Source organism: Coptis chinensis, chromosome 1 (assembly GCF_015680905.1).
Source record: "Coptis chinensis isolate HL-2020 chromosome 1, ASM1568090v1, whole genome shotgun sequence".
NCBI classification, from domain to species: Eukaryota; Viridiplantae; Streptophyta; class Magnoliopsida; order Ranunculales; family Ranunculaceae; genus Coptis; species Coptis chinensis.
Window position 1 is genome coordinate 43550630 of NC_141456.1, and position 18224 is coordinate 43568853.

At 38.3% G+C, this 18224-nt stretch overlaps 3 protein-coding genes across 3 annotated transcripts; all 3 read right to left on the minus strand.

The window, feature by feature from the left end:
- Positions 1-1318: 1318 nt before the first annotated feature.
- Positions 1319-3372, minus strand: LOC147524186 (SNF2 domain-containing protein CLASSY 3-like). Its single transcript, XM_086573795.1, has 2 exons — positions 3355-3372; positions 1319-3085 (listed from the first exon to the last, which is right to left on the minus strand). Exons 1-2 carry the CDS (start codon positions 3370-3372, stop codon positions 1319-1321), a joined length of 1785 nt encoding a protein of 594 aa, XP_086429921.1.
- Positions 1339-7189, minus strand: LOC147524187 (uncharacterized). The gene is made up of 5 exons (XM_086573800.1): positions 7168-7189; positions 6272-6498; positions 4610-6207; positions 3865-4032; positions 1339-3085 (listed from the first exon to the last, which is right to left on the minus strand). The coding sequence occupies exons 1-4, from the start codon at positions 7187-7189 to the stop codon at positions 3945-3947; spliced, it is 1935 nt and encodes a 644-aa protein (XP_086429926.1). The 3' UTR covers positions 1339-3085; positions 3865-3944.
- Positions 7190-12567: 5378 nt separating this feature from the next.
- LOC147524188 (uncharacterized) lies at positions 12568-16284 on the minus strand. Its single transcript, XM_086573807.1, has 6 exons — positions 15918-16284; positions 15384-15853; positions 14591-14734; positions 13369-13884; positions 13132-13242; positions 12568-13047 (listed from the first exon to the last, which is right to left on the minus strand). The coding sequence occupies exons 1-6, from the start codon at positions 16282-16284 to the stop codon at positions 12568-12570; spliced, it is 2088 nt and encodes a 695-aa protein (XP_086429933.1).
- Between the last annotated feature and the right edge of the window lie 1940 nt (positions 16285-18224).

Sequence of the window (18224 nt, forward strand, 5' to 3'; positions counted from 1 at the left end):
GAACATGACCTCCCGCAAGCTCTGGGTGAATGAATACTCTATATTGGGTGGTATTAAATATTTCAACTGAAGTAACTTTACTAACAGGTGGAGTAGATTGTTGTTAATTAGCTCTTCTAGCATCAACTTGGATCAACCTTAATTTCAGGGAAATAGCTAGGAAATGTTATGTAACCATCTTAGTTAGTAGCTCCTACCATCCTAAACAACTCAAACTGACTGCATATGAGCATCATCTCATATCATTGCTTCGTAAAACAATATTTCCTAGTAAATGAAAAATGGAGATATACCTTCCAAATACCAACCTATGGTTATGGCTTTGAAATCCAAATCAATATTAAAAATGCAAATCTTAAACAGATTACTAAAATAATTTCTACTAACTAAAGATCAGTTTTCATAAAGATAGACCAGCAACTAAACATTCAAGATCAAGCAGCAGACGCCTTATGCCACATGTAGACATTTCTAGGAGAAGGATAAACACGAACAAATAAAAACGTAACCTCGCCAACTAAAAACTACTGCATACACTACATAGTAGATATTCCAACTTGAGAGAACTGGAAATGTCTAATTACTGATAATGTTGATGTTCACCACAAGGTCTCACCAACTGATTAAGTAAAGACGTATATAATCACTTAATACACAATAAATTAGACAGGTTTTCTAATAGAGTTCAGACTACGTAAACGAATACCAATTTCCCTGTTATATATAATAGAACTAACAAAGACACAATAGTTCTTTGAAGAACTTACTCACTTGTTTGCATATTGCTTTATGAACTTGCGAACAATTCTGTTGACTGCAGAACTTTATGGGAGCATTTCTACTGGGTGTTTCTGGGAACTGATCCAGAAGGTTCAGTCATGTCTTTTCCCGCAGGTACATAAATTCTGTTGAACACATCTCTGAGTTTTCTGTTACCAACCATCTCTTCCAAAATTCTGTCATCTTGGATGCTCAATGTATCTTTTTCTTTATTTCCAGTACCTTCAGTAGATTTGAAAGAAAGAAAGGAACATGAGGAGAACATAAAGAGAAGGGTACGCATAAGCTAGTAGAGGAGATCAAGGAGCTTCTTTTTTATTGAGCATGTGCTACATCATTGTTTAAGGCTGTAAGATTTGTTGATTCCATGTGCAATTGGGATGGGATGGTGAGATGAGCGCACTTTTGTAAAGGGTATTGGGAGAGTGTGAATTTGGTCGAGTAGCTCCTTGCTACTTGGGCCGAAATGATTGTAATCTTTAATATCATTATTATATATACAAAGTGAATTTTACTGATCAAAAAACAAAGTAGAGTTTTACTGATAAAAAAATAAAATACCTTCAGCAGATGAAAAAACCAACTCTGATAAATGATCCTTTTCAACCTGTCTGTCATACTTGCTTTCCTCCATTGTTCCCGATGTTAGTAGACGGTAAGTGTACACAACTTTCTTCTGTCCAAGCCTATATGCTCGGCTAATGGCTTGCCTTTCGACTGATGGATTCCAAACAACATCAAGAAGAACGACCCGTGAAGCCCCAATGAGACTTATTCCCTCGCGACAAGTCTTAGTTGAAGCAAGTAATACTTTAGCTTTGCTACACGGATCGTTGAAAAGATTGATCAGTGATTGACGACTCTTCATATCAAGGTTACCATCCATCTTTAGAACTTCCTCGCCCTCAGTCCAATTGAAATGGTGATTTAATTGGTCTTTTATGATGCAAAACGGAGCTTTGAATTGACTGAAAACCAAAACCTTCTCCTTTAGTACTTCACATAGCCGGATGAGCTCCATAAGAAATCTTGTTTTAGCTCCTTGCGCAGGCTCCAATCTTAATTCAGCTGATGAAACCTTGTCCATGAAAGGATTCTCACTTTTAGAACATCGGCAATCTAAAAACAATGATGGGTGGACAGAAGCCAAAGAAACAGAATGTTCTAGCTCAAGTGGGTTTTGTATCTTCCCAAGTTCTTCAAGGAGCTCTCTTTGCAAAGGAGTAGGAACCAAAACAATAACACGATCTCTCAATCCCGGGAGATTCTCCTTTAGTATACTTCCTCTATGAACATGAACAAATGGATCAATCAGTGATCTTAACGGATCCAATAAACTTTGATCATCATCTTTACCAATAGAGTTGGTCAGTGAAGCCCATAGCCTTCTTGCATCTTGACTACGTAGATCAGATTTTGCCTGGCGGATATTTGGGGTTTTGGGAAAGAACTTCTCTGCAAATTTTGGCCTTACAAGACAAAGAGTATTGTAAAGCTCGTCGAAGTTATTCTGAAAAGGAGTTCCAGACAGAATTATACGTTTATCGGTTTTAACATTCCCCAAAGCCTTCCAGATAAGACTATGCTTGTTACGTGGTGTATGACCTTCATCAAAGACCAACAAACCAGGTTTCTCAAGTAGTATTCGCCTCATCTCCACTTTTTCTTTGTTTCTACCATTGACAAATCTGTCCCCGGCATGCTTCTCAAACAAATTATAGCTAATTCCTAGGACGCTCTTCTCTTTACTCCATGAGAGAAGCTTCACCAAACGGGTCCATTTATTATTCCGGTTTTTCCCCTGTATTAGTTTATGAGCCATCCTATCTTCCCTGCCTGTAAAGTCCCAAGAGTTTAGATTGTGGAATGGAATATCAATCTTCCATTTCTTGAATTCTTCTTCCCAAGTAAGTAGCATACTGGCTGGAACCATGATTACTGCTCTGCTCTCCTTGAATATTTCCATGTAGGACCGGAGGAAAGCAATGGTGAGAAAGGTCTTCCCAGTTCCAGGGGCATGGGATATCACACACCCACCGATGTGATCAGGAGGAGGGGAGTTCCTCAAATTTTCAATATTAAGTCCTCCAGCTATGTTTTTCCATAAAAATTCAAAACCTTCTTGCTGGTGATGGTACATGCTCTCTCTGATTCGTGGAAATATGTTCCACACTGTGCCTTTACCAGGATCAGAGGAAACTTGAGAATCCCCACTAGCATCATCAAAATGAAGATCTTCCCACATTGACAAATCTCTTTCATCGGCAGAGTTCTTCTTCAACAATCTTTCATAATGCTGTGTCTCCTATAAAATCCAGAACCCAGATGGATAATCACTAAGAGAATGCAACTTTATTCAACAACATCTACATTAGGCAGAGTATGTTGATATAAAAACATTAATGAAATAGAAGCCAAAAGAAGTTTAAAAATTATGTTTTAATAAAAAAAAGTATATCAGCATCACTTTGTCCATTCCTTTCATCTTCAAAACAGATAGAGATGCATACTCTGTTCACTCAATGTGAAATCATCATCAAACTAACATGGAAATCCAAAAACCATGCCCATCACCTGTCCTAATGTAGTCATGTTCTCATGTGGAGCATTTCACAATAAGCTGACATCCTTATATACACTCTTGGTACAATGATTAAGTGATCTTTTGATCGATAGTAGAAGCCATTAAGTAAGAACAAAGAGAGTGTAACAAGGACATGTCCCCGGCTGCATTAACGATTTGTAGGCCTTTAGATTGATCTAGGTCTGGTTGTTTCGGGTCTTCTTTTATCTTGTATGGGCTGGGGAGCTATCATAATCAGATTTCTGATCATAATGTGGCACTGGCTGATGTAATAGTTCTCATGTTCAATTGTAATTTTTCTCTATCAATAACAAAATTCCAATAAAAAGGTACAAACGGTTAGTCATTTAATGAAGTTCGGGATATACTTAATACACAAAATCTTGACGAGGATGAATTCCCTCTTGAATGTAAGTGTTCTAATCTCTTGTTTAGATTTGTTGCTAAGTTTGCGAACTTCCAAAAAGTCGATGTGAAGTAAGAGAAGAGGAAAAACTTACAAGAGGTGGTAATACATATTTCATCTCCAAATGCACAAAAGAGCAAAATCTGCATTTGATTCCGACTTCATCATCAATGACTAAGTCATGCTTCCCTTGCTTCCCATAACAACAAGTTGTAGATGGATCCAGTTCCACACTTGATTCATCAGCATCTTCAGTGTCAACCTGCAGAAGATCATGAAAGCTTGTAAGCTTCATGGGCAAAATCTGACTTATTCACATGTACTTGACTTATACTAGCAAAAACAATGTGATTACAAAGCTTAACAAAACCACATAACAGAGCTAATAACAAACACACTAGGATCAACATAACATTGTTTCTTTTTCTTGTACTTCTACATGAATACCAAACTTAATGCAGAAAAATCAATTAAGGAACAAACCGCACAGAATGTAAGAGCAAAACAATAATCAGCCATAAGATATGAACTAGTTCTCATCATTTTTTCACAGGCTTGGGTGTTTACCAAATGCAGAGGAAGTTCCTTGCCTTTATTTGGTTTAGTTTGGTCCTTATGCTGAACATTTATATCCTTCCAAAATGGCACTCGTAGGAAATAGAAGAACAAAGGTGGACATTTACATCCTTCATGTTAAACATTTATACTATTGTTCTCATAGGATATGATTCATGACAAAAGGTATGCAGGTGAATCGACGCTAAAGATTAAGATTCAATTTTAATAACGAAGTGTAAATTATAAAGATCAAGAAAACTTGAAATAAGTCAGAAACTTACAGCAGGAGTTTCAGAGGAGCCAACGTCACCGGATGCAACGGCAACAGCAAAATCATATTCAGACCAGAGCATTTCAAGGTATTTTTCTTCTTCTGTTTTCTCCACAAGCTTGGGCGTTTCAACTCCAAAGTTGAACTTATAATTAATTTGTTTATGCCGCCATTTGGTAAAACTGATTCTTCATTCTGATGGTTTCCATCCTTCTCCCAAATAGTATTCAAAAAGAAACCGAAGAGGGATTTGACTGGCGGAACACCTACAGACTGTACTTCTTCTTTTCCCCCTACTTCATCAGCACCATCTTCACCTTTATTATTATCTTCATCACTGTCCTCATAATCCTCTTCATCATCAGGTTCCACATAATCATCAATACCATAAACATCCTTATCATTAGCATCATTGAGTACATTCTTTTCTCTCTCAAAAAAGCCTTTTTCCAACTCAGCATTACTTCTGTCATCCCTCTCTTTCCAATCACTAACTGCAGATTTTACTTTCTCCAGACATCTCTTTTTCAGTTCTGGACCCCTTTCATGCCTCTTCCCCTGCTCTCCATCATTCCGAAACCAAGACTTTGAGCTACTCCTCAAAGTAACTTTATCACTTGACGTCCCCAAATTTCTTCTCTTTCTGGACATACCCAAATGCACTTCCTTTGTTACGCCGATTTCACCATGATCATTATCAATATCAATATCACCACCGTTATCAACAGCAACATGATCGCTATGAATACCCTCACCTATATCAGCATCGTCACAACCACCAACCTTGTCACTATCAAGTTTATCACCAACAGCATCTTCAGCACCACAATCCTCGATAATATCCATATCCTCACCAGCATCAGACAAGTCGCTTGTGGAGACAGATTTGTTAACACCATTACCGTCATCAATATCAACAATATCAACAACATCATCAGAACCACCAATATCACCAATATCAACAGCGTCAGACAAATCACTTGTGGAGACAGATTTGTTAACACCATCAATCCCGTTCATATCAACAACATCCTCATCACGATCCTCACCAATATCAACATTATCACCACTACTACCCTCCTCAATATCTACATTATCACCAGCGCAAGACAAGTCAGTATATTCAATTTCAACAACAAAAATTTTACCTCTTCTAAAGCATCTCCTTCGGAAACCAGCAGCATCATCATAATCCTTCTCTCTGTCATTTTCTCCACCTGTGAAATGAAGTTTCCTTCTTAAACTACAACCTGTATCGTGACTTGGAGAACCGACAGTTTTTGTATTTGCAAAATTGCTCAAAGGCCCTTGCTTTATACTCACATCATTACCTTTGGAGAACCAATCATTGTTCTTAAAAGCCTTTCTCTCTTTGTATGCTTCCCTAAACCCTTTCTTTCTACCCTGGACATTTTTCCTACCAATTCTACTCCAAATAGTACCTTCATCGCTATCGACCACATACCTCTCGACATCCTCTTCATCATCATCACGATCATCACTACAAGCCCGATACTCTTCATCGTTGCTGTCATCATTATCCTCCTCATCAGAATCATCACCACCAGATTCATAGTCAGAAACATTTACAGCAACATCTTTACCCAGCTGCCAGAGTTGACCATTTCTTTACCTCCATTTCTTCACTCTCATCATTACTGTCTCCACCAACAACGTAAGGAAACTCATCATCCTTAATCACGTACACATCTTCAGAAGAAGAAGAAGGAATCACTTTCCCATTCAACCTTCCAAATTTCTTCCCATTGTCGAACCCTCTCTTTCCTCTACCCCCACCACCTTTTTTCTTCTTCCAAACTTCCTCGTCATCATCCGACAACTCAATAACACCAGCACGTGATGATCCAGCAGGAGTACCACCTTGTTTCTTCTTAATTGCTTTTTACAGCTCACTATAATAGTGATCTAACCCAAGTCTTGTTCTCTCTGCTATATGCTTCGGAAACTCGACCATTGTTTGCTCTCTCTTTTTTGGGTTTTGAAAATGAAAAACTGAAAGAATAAGAGAAAATGAAGTGAAACTGATATTTTTGTGTTGTGTTGGAGGAGGGTGAAAAATAAATGGGATGAAGGGTGGTGGTTGAGTAAAAGGGATCGGAGGAGTAAATGAATGAGTGGGTCAAAAGAGACAAGTAAGAGAAAGGAGTTTCCATATATGGTAAAGTTGCAGAAGAAATGGAGAGCAAGAATGAGGAAACAAGAAAATGAAGAAAACCGTACCATATTAAGTAAAAGGCGCCAAGACCAAGTTCTTTTGCTTGACTCTCAACTATGGTAAATAAGATACATATTGATTGCAACATTTATGTCTTTATCACTTACACCCCATAGATGAGTTATTTCACCCTTGTTATCAGTTTTTTTTTGGTAAAACCACTTTATATATAGGGTAATTTCCCAATTAGTAACCCATAATGTCAATATGTTCCCAAATAGTAACCACTCTTCAATTTTGACTTTTCAACCTCACTTTTGACACTTTTGCCCTTCTCCTTATTTTCAAACAATGCCCACGTGGACATGCAACACTCTCTCTCCCCTCTTTACCTACTGCGCATAACTCTGTCATATTGTACCTGATGAGTTTGACTTTACAGTGATGGACAACCGTTGGATCTTGATCAAGAAAACACGTTAATCAAAACATGTTGTAGTATCGTGTTTTACTATAATGAAGAAACAACCCGACTAATAAACTATCGGCAACTCTCCGGTGATTTTGGTTGTCGATTACATTTACAACTTTTACCTCATATTTTGAGCCAACCCTAAAAAATAAGGACAAAAGCTCAAAGTTTCGCTTTTTCTTGGTTGTTTCTTCTTCTTCCTCGTCATTGTCCCTCTGCTTTTTGTATTTTTTAAGGTTTGACATGGAAAACATGACACATTCACATGATAAAGGTATAGTTTGTTGTTTTTTAAGCTATCTAGGGCCTTGGGTCTACGGTTTTGTTCCACGTAGTTTAGTGTTTTGTTTGTTTGATGTTTCATCTTTCAAGGAAGAGGGTTTTGAAGACAGCTATGACGTCTCCATGCATAAATGCTTGTTGATTATATAGTTGTGGTAGAATGTTGGTGGTTTCCATGTTGATTCTATATTTAATGTTGGGTTTAATATTAAGGCATTTAAGATAGATTTTGTCATAAATGTCCTAAAAGTGTTAGTTTAACTAGTTTGTGCTTAAATGTTTGAATTTACTTTTCAATTTTTATGGTTTATGGTTAGGTACTTCTTTGTAACCATCTCTTTTTGTTGTTGTTTTATACTTCTTGGTTAGGTACTTCTTTGGATGTTCTTATTCACTACAATGGGGAGATGAAAGCGGACAAGTATGGCCGGATGAAGTATGTTGGTGGCGAGGTGAAATTGAGAGTTTGTGATGGGGGTATTTCATTTGAAGGATTCATGAGTACCGTGGAAGGTGTGTTGTCGAAAGAGATCTACTTTTTCTATAAGATACTTGACGAAGAAGTCCCCGTGTCGAATTGATGAAGAAACAGTTATTTGAACATGATTATGAAACAAAGAAAGTCTCCAAAAAAAACAATGATGGTTTGGGTTATCAACGGTAGAAGTGGTAAGCAATGGGACGACCCTAATGTTAAAAAAGAAAGAAGTTGCTCTTGAAGTTGTTTAAGAAAGACGCGACTCCAAGCATTGTTTCTCCCGTGAAACACTCTTTTCACGAAACGAAAGGAGCTAGCTCGTCGAAGCATCCTATTAACCAATTTAAACTTGTCGATGAAGCAATTGGTAAGTAATGCGCCCATTTGGTTAGGTCATTATTAGTGAGGGTGGGTACATGTTTTATTTCCGATAGTTATGAATCTTTGGTTTTCCCAGAAAGTCCCCTTGACCAACCCTGGAGTGGGAGAGTGGGGACTCATCAATGGGAAGATGTGGAGATTCACGGCGTCCGAAGAACACATTCAACCTCCACGGCTTGTCATCGTTCGAAAAGGTGATGGCGGGTAAGTCTTCGATATCAATGGGATATGTTGATAGATGATAGCTTACCTGTCGCTGATAGTGGTGTGGAACTTACTGAGTGTTCATTGAAATATAGATATTTGTCCAAAGGGTGTTTCCTCTGAAGTTACACCTGAACCTTCATTACAGAAAAGAGAAACGGTCACACCGCCTTCTCTGTTTGTGGAAGGTACACTCTATAGCCTTGCAAGGTAACATATAGTTCGATTTTTGATAGTGGGGAGCTAATTCGATATATAAATACAGGGACGGTCAATGATGGTGATGAGCAAGATGGTGTACGGATCTTGATCAACCTCGATTATGATGACTTTGATTCCCAAAATCCATATGGTGATATGGAGGGGCGTCCACGAGGAATATAGAATTTCCATGAATCAAAATATTGACAATAATGAGGGTGATGATGATGAAGTTGAAATACTACATGAAGTTAATTTTGAAGAAGAACAAGTAGTACAAGTAAAGGATGGAGTCGATGATGATGAAGTTAGAGTAGTAAATGGTGGTAATCAAGATGATGATGATGAAGTTCAATTATTGGATGATGATTGTGATGTATGGTCTACTCCTAACCGTAGTCAAGAGTTTTTTTGGGGAGGCACGCCTATGACTGTTAATGATGAGGAAGGCCAAAGTGAACTTGATATGACTGTTAATGATGAGGAAGGCCAAAGTGAACCTGATATTGAAACAAATGGAATGGTTGATGCTTCTGCTATTCGGTCGCGCGAAGATCTCAATTCGAAGACTTACATCAAGGATATGATCATCTTCGCTCTCCCATAGTCCAGAAACACCAACTAAAGTGGATGTAACTCCTCCTCATGTGAACCTGAAGTTTGTTCCTCCTAAAGTAGGACAACACTATCCTACTCGGGATGATCTTATAAAAGACATGAAGTCATACGCAATAGCAAACATGTTTGATTTGCATCGTGCGAGCACTTCTCCTGAGAGGATTTATATGAAGTGTAAGTCTCCTGGTTGCACATTTCATTTGTTTGCAAAACCGACCACTGGTTCTGATATATGGGTTATTATAACCTTCAGAGAAGCACATACATGTTCACAAGATAAAGCAATTGCAACTAATAAACAAGCTGATGCAAAATGGGTTTCAGAAGTTGTGAAATCGAAACTTAGGGACAATATTGATATGGCTCGAAACAGTTGCAGTTGGAGGTTAAGGGCGCACACCAGACAAATGTGTCGTATAAAGTTGCTTGGAAAGCAAAAGAAATTGCAATGCAAAAGGTAACTGCCTTGGTTATATCAGCAACTAATGAACGCAATAGTAGCAACAACTAACTTATGTTTGTTCCGCTTTTTGCTTTGCGATAAGGGGGAAGCTTTAGTCGACCGTACCAAATGTTGCCAAATTATTGTAAAGAACTTAAAAGAGTGGATTCAGATTGTTTCACCGAAATGCAAACGCCATCGCCCCCCCTGAGCACAAGTTTGAACGTTTGTTTGTGAGCTCTCGGCGTCCACTGTCCGAAGCTTAAAAAGATGTCTTCGTCCATTGATTATGATTGATGGCACTTTCATGACGGTAGGTACAACTCAATCATACTAACTGCTATTGCGGCTGATGGCGATAGCCACGTGTTTCCAATTGCATTTGTCATAGTCCCAAAGGAAAATAATGACCACTGGGATTGGTTTCTTGAAAAGTTAAGAGACCTTGTTGTTGGGACGGAGCAAAACTTTGTTCTTCTCTCGATAGGCATCTAAGCATTCTTCAAGCCGTGCCTAAAATACTTCCCTAATGCAGTCCATTGCTTTTGTGCACAACACATTTCAAATTGTATGACTAAGCAAGAGACAAAAGGGAAGGTGAAGAGAGTTCTTTGAAACTTATGAACAGGCAGAATTTGTAAGACTTATGAGCCAAATTTATTGTGGTCGACAAAGAAAGGTTATGCAAAGATTGTAAAGATTCGAAAGAGTCGTGGTGTTGTGCTTTTGCTCCAATGAGAAGGTATGGCATTTGCTACACAAATCACATAAAGAGAGCGGAACAAGATGATACTTCGAGGAGAGCTATGCCGTGACATCTCTTGTCAATGGTATCGGGTTGAACATAATGAAACATTTTATGACTACCGGGTGATTGCGTCAAAGTGAAGACAAAACCCGACCAAATCAACCGAGGAAGTGCTCATCTCGTCGAGATATTCGAGTAGACGTTTCACAGCAACAAAAGGCAAGTGAGCACGCGTTTACTCAGTGCAATCACTAGACCGTCTTGACACCGTAGACCTTTTGGAGAGGACTTGCACACGGGTTTCTTTCAACAGGTTGGTCTTCCTTGTAGCCATGCTATGAAGGCAATCGATCACCGTAAGCTATGTGCATATGACTTTTGCTTGCATTGGTACACAAAAAGAAACGATGATGGATACATATAGAGAGAACTGGACACCATTAAGAGGAAAAGAACAATGGGTTTGGGTTTATGATGGCATCATCGTCCGTCCACCGTTGATGAGGTGATGCCCGAAGACCACAGAAAAAAGAGAAAGCTCTAAAGGAGAGGGAGTCCCAAAGCAAAGAAGAAGGTGTATGCAGCGTTGTGGTGGTCTTGGACACAATAAGGCAACTTGCACGATTGCCCGATGATGATCTTTGAGTGGATTGATTTTTCAGCCGGGATTCCACCAGATTTTGCATATGAAGAGTACATATGATCTTTCTTTTAACCAATCACCAATAGTGGCAGCTTTGGTTTGTTTGTTTGAAATTGGCACTTTCAGTTGCATATATGTTAGTGGTAAATTGGATAGTTTACTTCGGGCCTTTACCTCGGGGTTGATATTTTGGATAGTTTTGGTTGGCAATTTTGGTTTCAGTAATTAATTTGGTTTGAACGGACATCTTCTTGTACTATTAATATCGGAACTATAACAATGACATGGTCATCAACACCGATAACTATTAATATCGATCTCTAATGGATAGTTTCTTTACAAGTAGGCTAACATCATCAACATTGCCTCTATTTTCATTTTAATAGGACCATCAATGGTGATTTGCAACCGGTTTTCCTTTGTCACCTTTGCTTCACTAGCGAGGTGCTTTAGCCTTATGTGTCCCTTCACCTTCTAGATCTATCCATTTAAAACCCTTGCATGGATCGGCCCTGCGCATGAGAGAAACCTTCTTCCCGGACTATGTGGCTTTGTACTTACACCATACCTCATATTAGTATTTGAGCATAGCGGACCGTATGCGTAGTTGCCCATGGACGGTTGATCTTCCAAAGGCCCAATTTCCCCACACTCAAAACATTTGCTATAGTTGGTTGATGATGAACCAACATTTGTATTATTCTTGGTAGAATCCTCACCCCACCCATTTTGAGCGAGAAAAAAAGAAAGAGAAATGGGATGGACCAAGAAAGGCAACCCAATTTGTACTTATAAAGGAAACACACTATTTTCCCGCCTAAGTGGTGTTGGCCAAACTATTCCCCCAAAAAAACATTTCCGCCTAAACTATACACAAATGTTTGATGAAACATTATATTCCAATAACCATATTGCATTGCAGGACCTATCAGCAACTAATTCCATAAAAAATGCTTCACTAAAAACTTAACTCATCACTCCATGAAAGCATGAAGCAATGAATGACAAATTCCATCATCACAAATTCGTAGCTGATGATATTAACGGCACCACAAAATGATATTACCATACTAAAATTAGACAACTAAACACAAAATAGAAGAAGTTATTTGTTTCACTAAACACAAAATAGAAGAAGTAGCATCCACCAAGCTGTTTCATAGTGATTCCCCGCTCGCATCTGACTTCTTTAGCATCCTCCAAACTCTTCTCCAATTGCTCTTGTGCCGCTTTTTTTGAACAAATTATCTGGATTCAACCCACAATTAATTATATCCATTCCAATCCTCTTCCTCATTCGATGGGGTTGCATATCTATTTTGTTTACTTCCTCGTACACCCCTCGGAAAAGCCTAGATAGGCTAGGCAAAATAGGCCACAACTATTTGTATCTGGTTGTTGAGTAACAGGCACAAACTCATGAGCCCAAGGGGCTCCCAAATCATGAGGTGACGATGGATCAGCACACCTCATGACATAAGTAAGACAAGTCTCTATAGCAAGTTGCTCATCAGAAACTTTCTTGAGACCAAGAGAATCATAGTTGTAGATTTTTCTCTTTCCAAAATTGTAGACTTCAAGAACCCAGTGGCTACCTTCAACTTGAAGAGGAATGATAAGACCCATTGCCCTGGATGGGTGTGCTTGATCTCTAATTCTTCCTTCATAAGGGTCTAAGTACTCTTTAACAACTTCATGTGGATGATACGCACCACTATCTACTCTGTCATCAGGAGTTGCACCACTGAAGGTTTGGTCTTCCATCTTCTTCTTAAAGTTTGTATACTCTCTATTCATGAATTTCTACATCAACAAAATCATAAAGTACTTCATCAGTAAGGTGAACTATACAAAACAAATTCCATCAACCAATGAGATACAACTTACAGAAAAGTATACATCCTCAATGATAGTATATGTTTCTTCTTCTGGAATGCCATTTTCCTTACAATGTTGGATGTACCACCTGATCAACAGCTTCACATATATGGTGATCACCTGAGTCATAGAATTTTAAACATTATTATGCAGAAGTTGTTGATGGTTAATATGTTAGTTGCTGATGGTTAATATGTTAGTTGATGCTAGTTAATATGTAAGATAATATGTTAGTTGTGTACTGACCTCCCCATCTACCCACTCTCTTCCATGCAATGAATGGAAACTTTGCACTGAAATAGACTGGTTGTATCCAAACACTCTAGCATCTAAACAGTTTTGTGGACTGTACAACCTTGTGAACATCTTCCAATAGTACTGTAGTACGAGGAGGTCACCTTTGGTGGTGGTTTTCTTGATAAATGTTTTGGCCAGAGCAGACTTGATCAGTTCATCACATTCCTGTCCAATGTTTTCTTCCCATGACTGACCTTGCATCCCTTCCCTTCTCTTCTTTCTTCTTTGGTGTGTTTCTTCAGTTTTCTTTTCCATTTCACTTGCCATTTGACTCTGTATGCGCACCACATCAGGGACCACCATTTCCCCCTCCACAGCATCATCATCATCTACATCATTATCACGTTCTCCCAACATCACATTATCATTTTTAGATTTCATAACAACAATAGATTTTAGCTGACTATCTACCTCAAAGGTTTGAGCGGTTGTGGGTGACAATACAGGCAAGTCAGTTATGTCGATCTTCAAGAAAGTAAAGCGAAAATGTGACCTTCTCCATTTCGAGTTCGGGACTTCTTCCCCATCAATATCAACATCATCATTGGAGGGAACATCAACATTAGGTGTAGGCGGGGACCATCACCGGGGAGCAATGTCCAAGGGACTAATAAATGGCACATGCTCAACAACATCCATATTATAGACTTCCACTAGGGAACTTTGGCCAACCACATTCTCATCAACGGGCTTTTTCACACCCTCTTCCCCCGCACTTCATTGCTCAAAGACTCCTCAAACCACATTCTCTTGACATTTGTAGGTATTTACAACCCTCTCTTCAACCTCCTCAACTAAAAACTCGGAGCACCCTCATCATTATCATATAAGGGCCTTCATGTTCATGTTCAGTTCTTGGAAAAAAACCATGTACATGGTCTTCACTAATATCTCTCAAAACATCTGGCATCAGCTTGCTGAACAAGATCGGTTCACTACCCTCTCCCTCTCCATCTTCTTCTTCCTCACCTAAACTAATCAAATTTCTTCTTCTTTTTTGGTTTGTTAGCTTCCTTGCTCTTAGCCTCCATGTCTTTTTTTTTTCTCACGACTTGACTTCTTTTCAAAATTGTTTGCCTTTTGCTAGCCTTTTTAGCCTCTACTTTACTTAACCTTGGTGGTCGGACTCTCACTTGTCGCATACTATGTTTCTCTTCACCCTCCTCCTTACCATTTTAAACCCCGCATTCACTCCTCTTTTTCTATTTTCTTCAACCTCATGTGAAAGATCAAATGTTACTTTCTTAGAGGATGATGACTTCCTCTTAGAAGGTGGGGATGATGACTTCCTCTTAGAAGGTGGGGTAGACCGCGGCTTCTTCCACAACAGCTTTTAACCTTATTCTTAACAAACCGTGTAGTAGGTTTTTTGACAACAAAGATCGGCATTGGTGTAGACCACAGCTTCTTCCCCTTGTTTTCTTTGTTCTTGGTCCCTTCACAACCCCCGGGATGATGATGGTTCACCCAATCCACTTTTCTTCCCACCCTCGTAAAAACCCTTTGCGGTATTGTCTCCATACCTATCCTAATTTCAGACTTGATGTCATTCCGAGCCACCCTAACCTCAGATTCAAAAGTTAGTTGAAGTAAGCATTGTCGGTGTATCATAGAGTCCTATCTTATGAGTCCTATCTACCTTATGAGCACTAACATAAAGTTCCTGATATATCCAGTTTACGAACCTATCTTATCAGTTAACATAAAACTACCATAGAGTTTCTGATATATCAAGTTTAAGAACCTATCCTGTGAGTCAACACAAATGTAATATATACTTCCTGATATTTTCAGTTTAAGAACCTTTCTTATAAATGCAACAGATGTCAAATGCATTGCTGATGTATCCAGTTCGCGGAATATAATTAACAATGCAGAGTTTATAATCAACAATGCAATGCGAGTTTATAATCAACAATGTAGAGTTTATAATCAACAATGCAGAGTTTCAATCATATGCTTACAAGGCCTTTCAAGTGGGTGTGTGCCTGTCTCTGAAGCATCTCCTTTGAAACCGAAGCAGCGCTTTGTGTGGCCTGTTGGTTGAAAGCCACCTTCATTACATCTTCATTCATTTCTTCTTCTTCAATATCCAAAGTGTCAAAGGCAACAACCTTACCCTTAAGAGGCTCGAGCTTCTTCTTCCAGGTCTGGAGATGTAAGTTCTTAGGAGGCAACTGAACCCAATCTAGTATTCTTGGGAATTTACCATTCAATGCCCTACGAGCCCCAAGAGAGGGGATGTGAAGGTATGCCCAAATATCAAAACAAATAACACAACCATAAACTGCAAAGGAGTCCTTCTCAGCTAACACATTTTTGTAAATATCATCCAAACAGTATTCCAACATCTCAAAGCAAGGTGTGCCCCATGGAAACTGATCAAAAGCAGCTAGGTCCTCTGCAAGATCAACATACCTTCCATCTACAAATTCTAGAAGATCCAGAAGCACAACTTGGAGCAGCAACATACAACCTATTGAGCCTAAATATATCACTTTTATCTTCACTACCACTGGATTTTGCCACCACTAAAGCATCTAATATTTCTGTCTCACTAACAGTGCTTCCTTTAAAAAACCTAGCACGAAATTCTGATGTGTTGTTCTTCACGTCAGTGGTGTAGAATGAGTTAGCAACAGAGTTTACACTAAGACCCATAATCAATGCAACATCACTCTTCTTGAATACCAAATCTTTGTTACCAATCCGATAGCAAAGTCTACCAACTTTATGGCTAACTATGGCACAAACTAGAGTAGTTGTTGCGTGCATATTTTTTTGGATTTGCAAAAAGCTTCGAAAACAGGAATTCTCAAAATCCTCCATTTCTTCCTTACTAAATCCACCAAATAATTTCTGCATTTTATCTAATGACATTCTACATGTCAGGTTAAGCTTCCTCATTTCTCCACCAATAATTCGAACCGTAAAGATAAAATGAGGGTGGGGTTATAATATGGAGATTGAAGTGAAACTAAAAATTAGGGTTTCCAAATTTAATTGAGCTTCACTAGGACAGTTTTTCCCCCTAATTCCCAATTGATTTCTTTAAGTTTCGGTTAATGTGACACGTACGTTCCAAGGTCATTTCCCTCCACGTGTCAGACTTCATTGGGTACCCAACTTCATTTCCCGCCAAAATACTGATGTCCATGTTGATTCCTCTATCAAATGAACAAACATATTCCTACCCTAGAACTATCAGCAACTTTACTATACATTGTCTAAATAATTAATTCTAATAAGGTTAAAAAAAATTCAGTAAATTCAGTATAAAGATTAACATTCTACATGAAGCTTTTTAACATGCCGAAGCATGCTTGCCACTAGATATCATGAAATAAACATGGGTATTTGAAAAAAGAAAAAAAAGGGTTTGATTGCCTTTAAATTGGGGACACATGTCAATCCTCAAATTTCCTGCCAAAATAATGATATTCATATTCGTCTGTCCAATGAATAACTATATTGTGGCCTTAAGACTATCAGTAACTTTCTTGTACATTGATAATTATTTATGGGTACCCAAATTATTCATTCAATCCATTTAGGGTCCATTTATGGGTTAATTTCGGGGTAATTTAGTCGAGTTGCATACTTGCATGTCCTCTAATATGGCAACAAACGAATTACATTGGGTTTGACAAAGGGTCAAAATTCACTTCATTTTCTAAATTAATTTTGGTCTTGCCTATCCCTTCATTGTTTGTGTGTCATGATGACCATTTACGGTAAGGTGAAAAGAAAACTAACCACCCCACATAATTACAACGCCTCGTTTCCATAAACATTTATCTTTGAAATAGTCATCTAAAATTTGATCTCTCACATTCTAATATTCTTTCTGTTAGCAACAATCTACCAAAGCAACAACCAAAGTTAAATCTACCAAAGTTATCAACATGCCTCTTCCTGGATGTTCAAGCGGTGAAACCACTGATTACTCAAGTGACGAGTACGAGAAAATGTGGGATAGTTATTCTACTGATGACTACACTGATGAAGAAGAAGACGATGAAGAAGAAGAGATGCTTGATCCTTATTTTGTTGAAGACCCTACTGATTACATGTGGGAAGACCAACATGATGATGATAGTTCCAGTTCTGGGGATGATGGCGATGATGAAGACGAGGAAGATGAAGACGAGGAGGAAGATGAAGACGAGGAGGAAGATGAAGATTAAGGGTTGTTATGTTCTGTTGTTATGTTCTGTTCAGTTTTTATGTTGGGGTTTATGTTTTGTCTTAGTTTCTGGTGCTTTTGCAATTTTTGTTGATGATAGTGGTAGAACCATAACATGTCCTGTGAATGCTGTGTAGATTTTGCTTAGTTTTAAGGGTTTAATACATGGGTTGGTTTAATTCATGATTTTTATCTTGTTATTTTTACAAGAATCTTATCCATTATTCATGTTTTTTATCATTATTCTTGTTATTTTTACAAGAATCTTATTATTTCTACATTTTTCTTATTAAAAATAATTTTTTTTATAATAAAAATAGTATATGAACAGTGTTAATGTCAATAACCGTCCATCTTAATGTTTACTTAATCTCGAGGCTTTTAAAACCACGATGCGATCGTTAAGGACCGCTCATTTGCATCTCTTCATCTCTAAGATAATCTGTGGTTTAAATCCACACACCCATCAAATCACTTCAAATCACTTCAAATAAGGAGAGAGAGTGTTGCAGTAGAGAGAGAGTGTTGCATGTCCACGTGGGCATTGTTTGAAAATAAGGAGAAGGGCAAAAGTGTCAAAAGTGAGGTTGAAAAGTCAAAATTGAAGAGTGGTTACTAC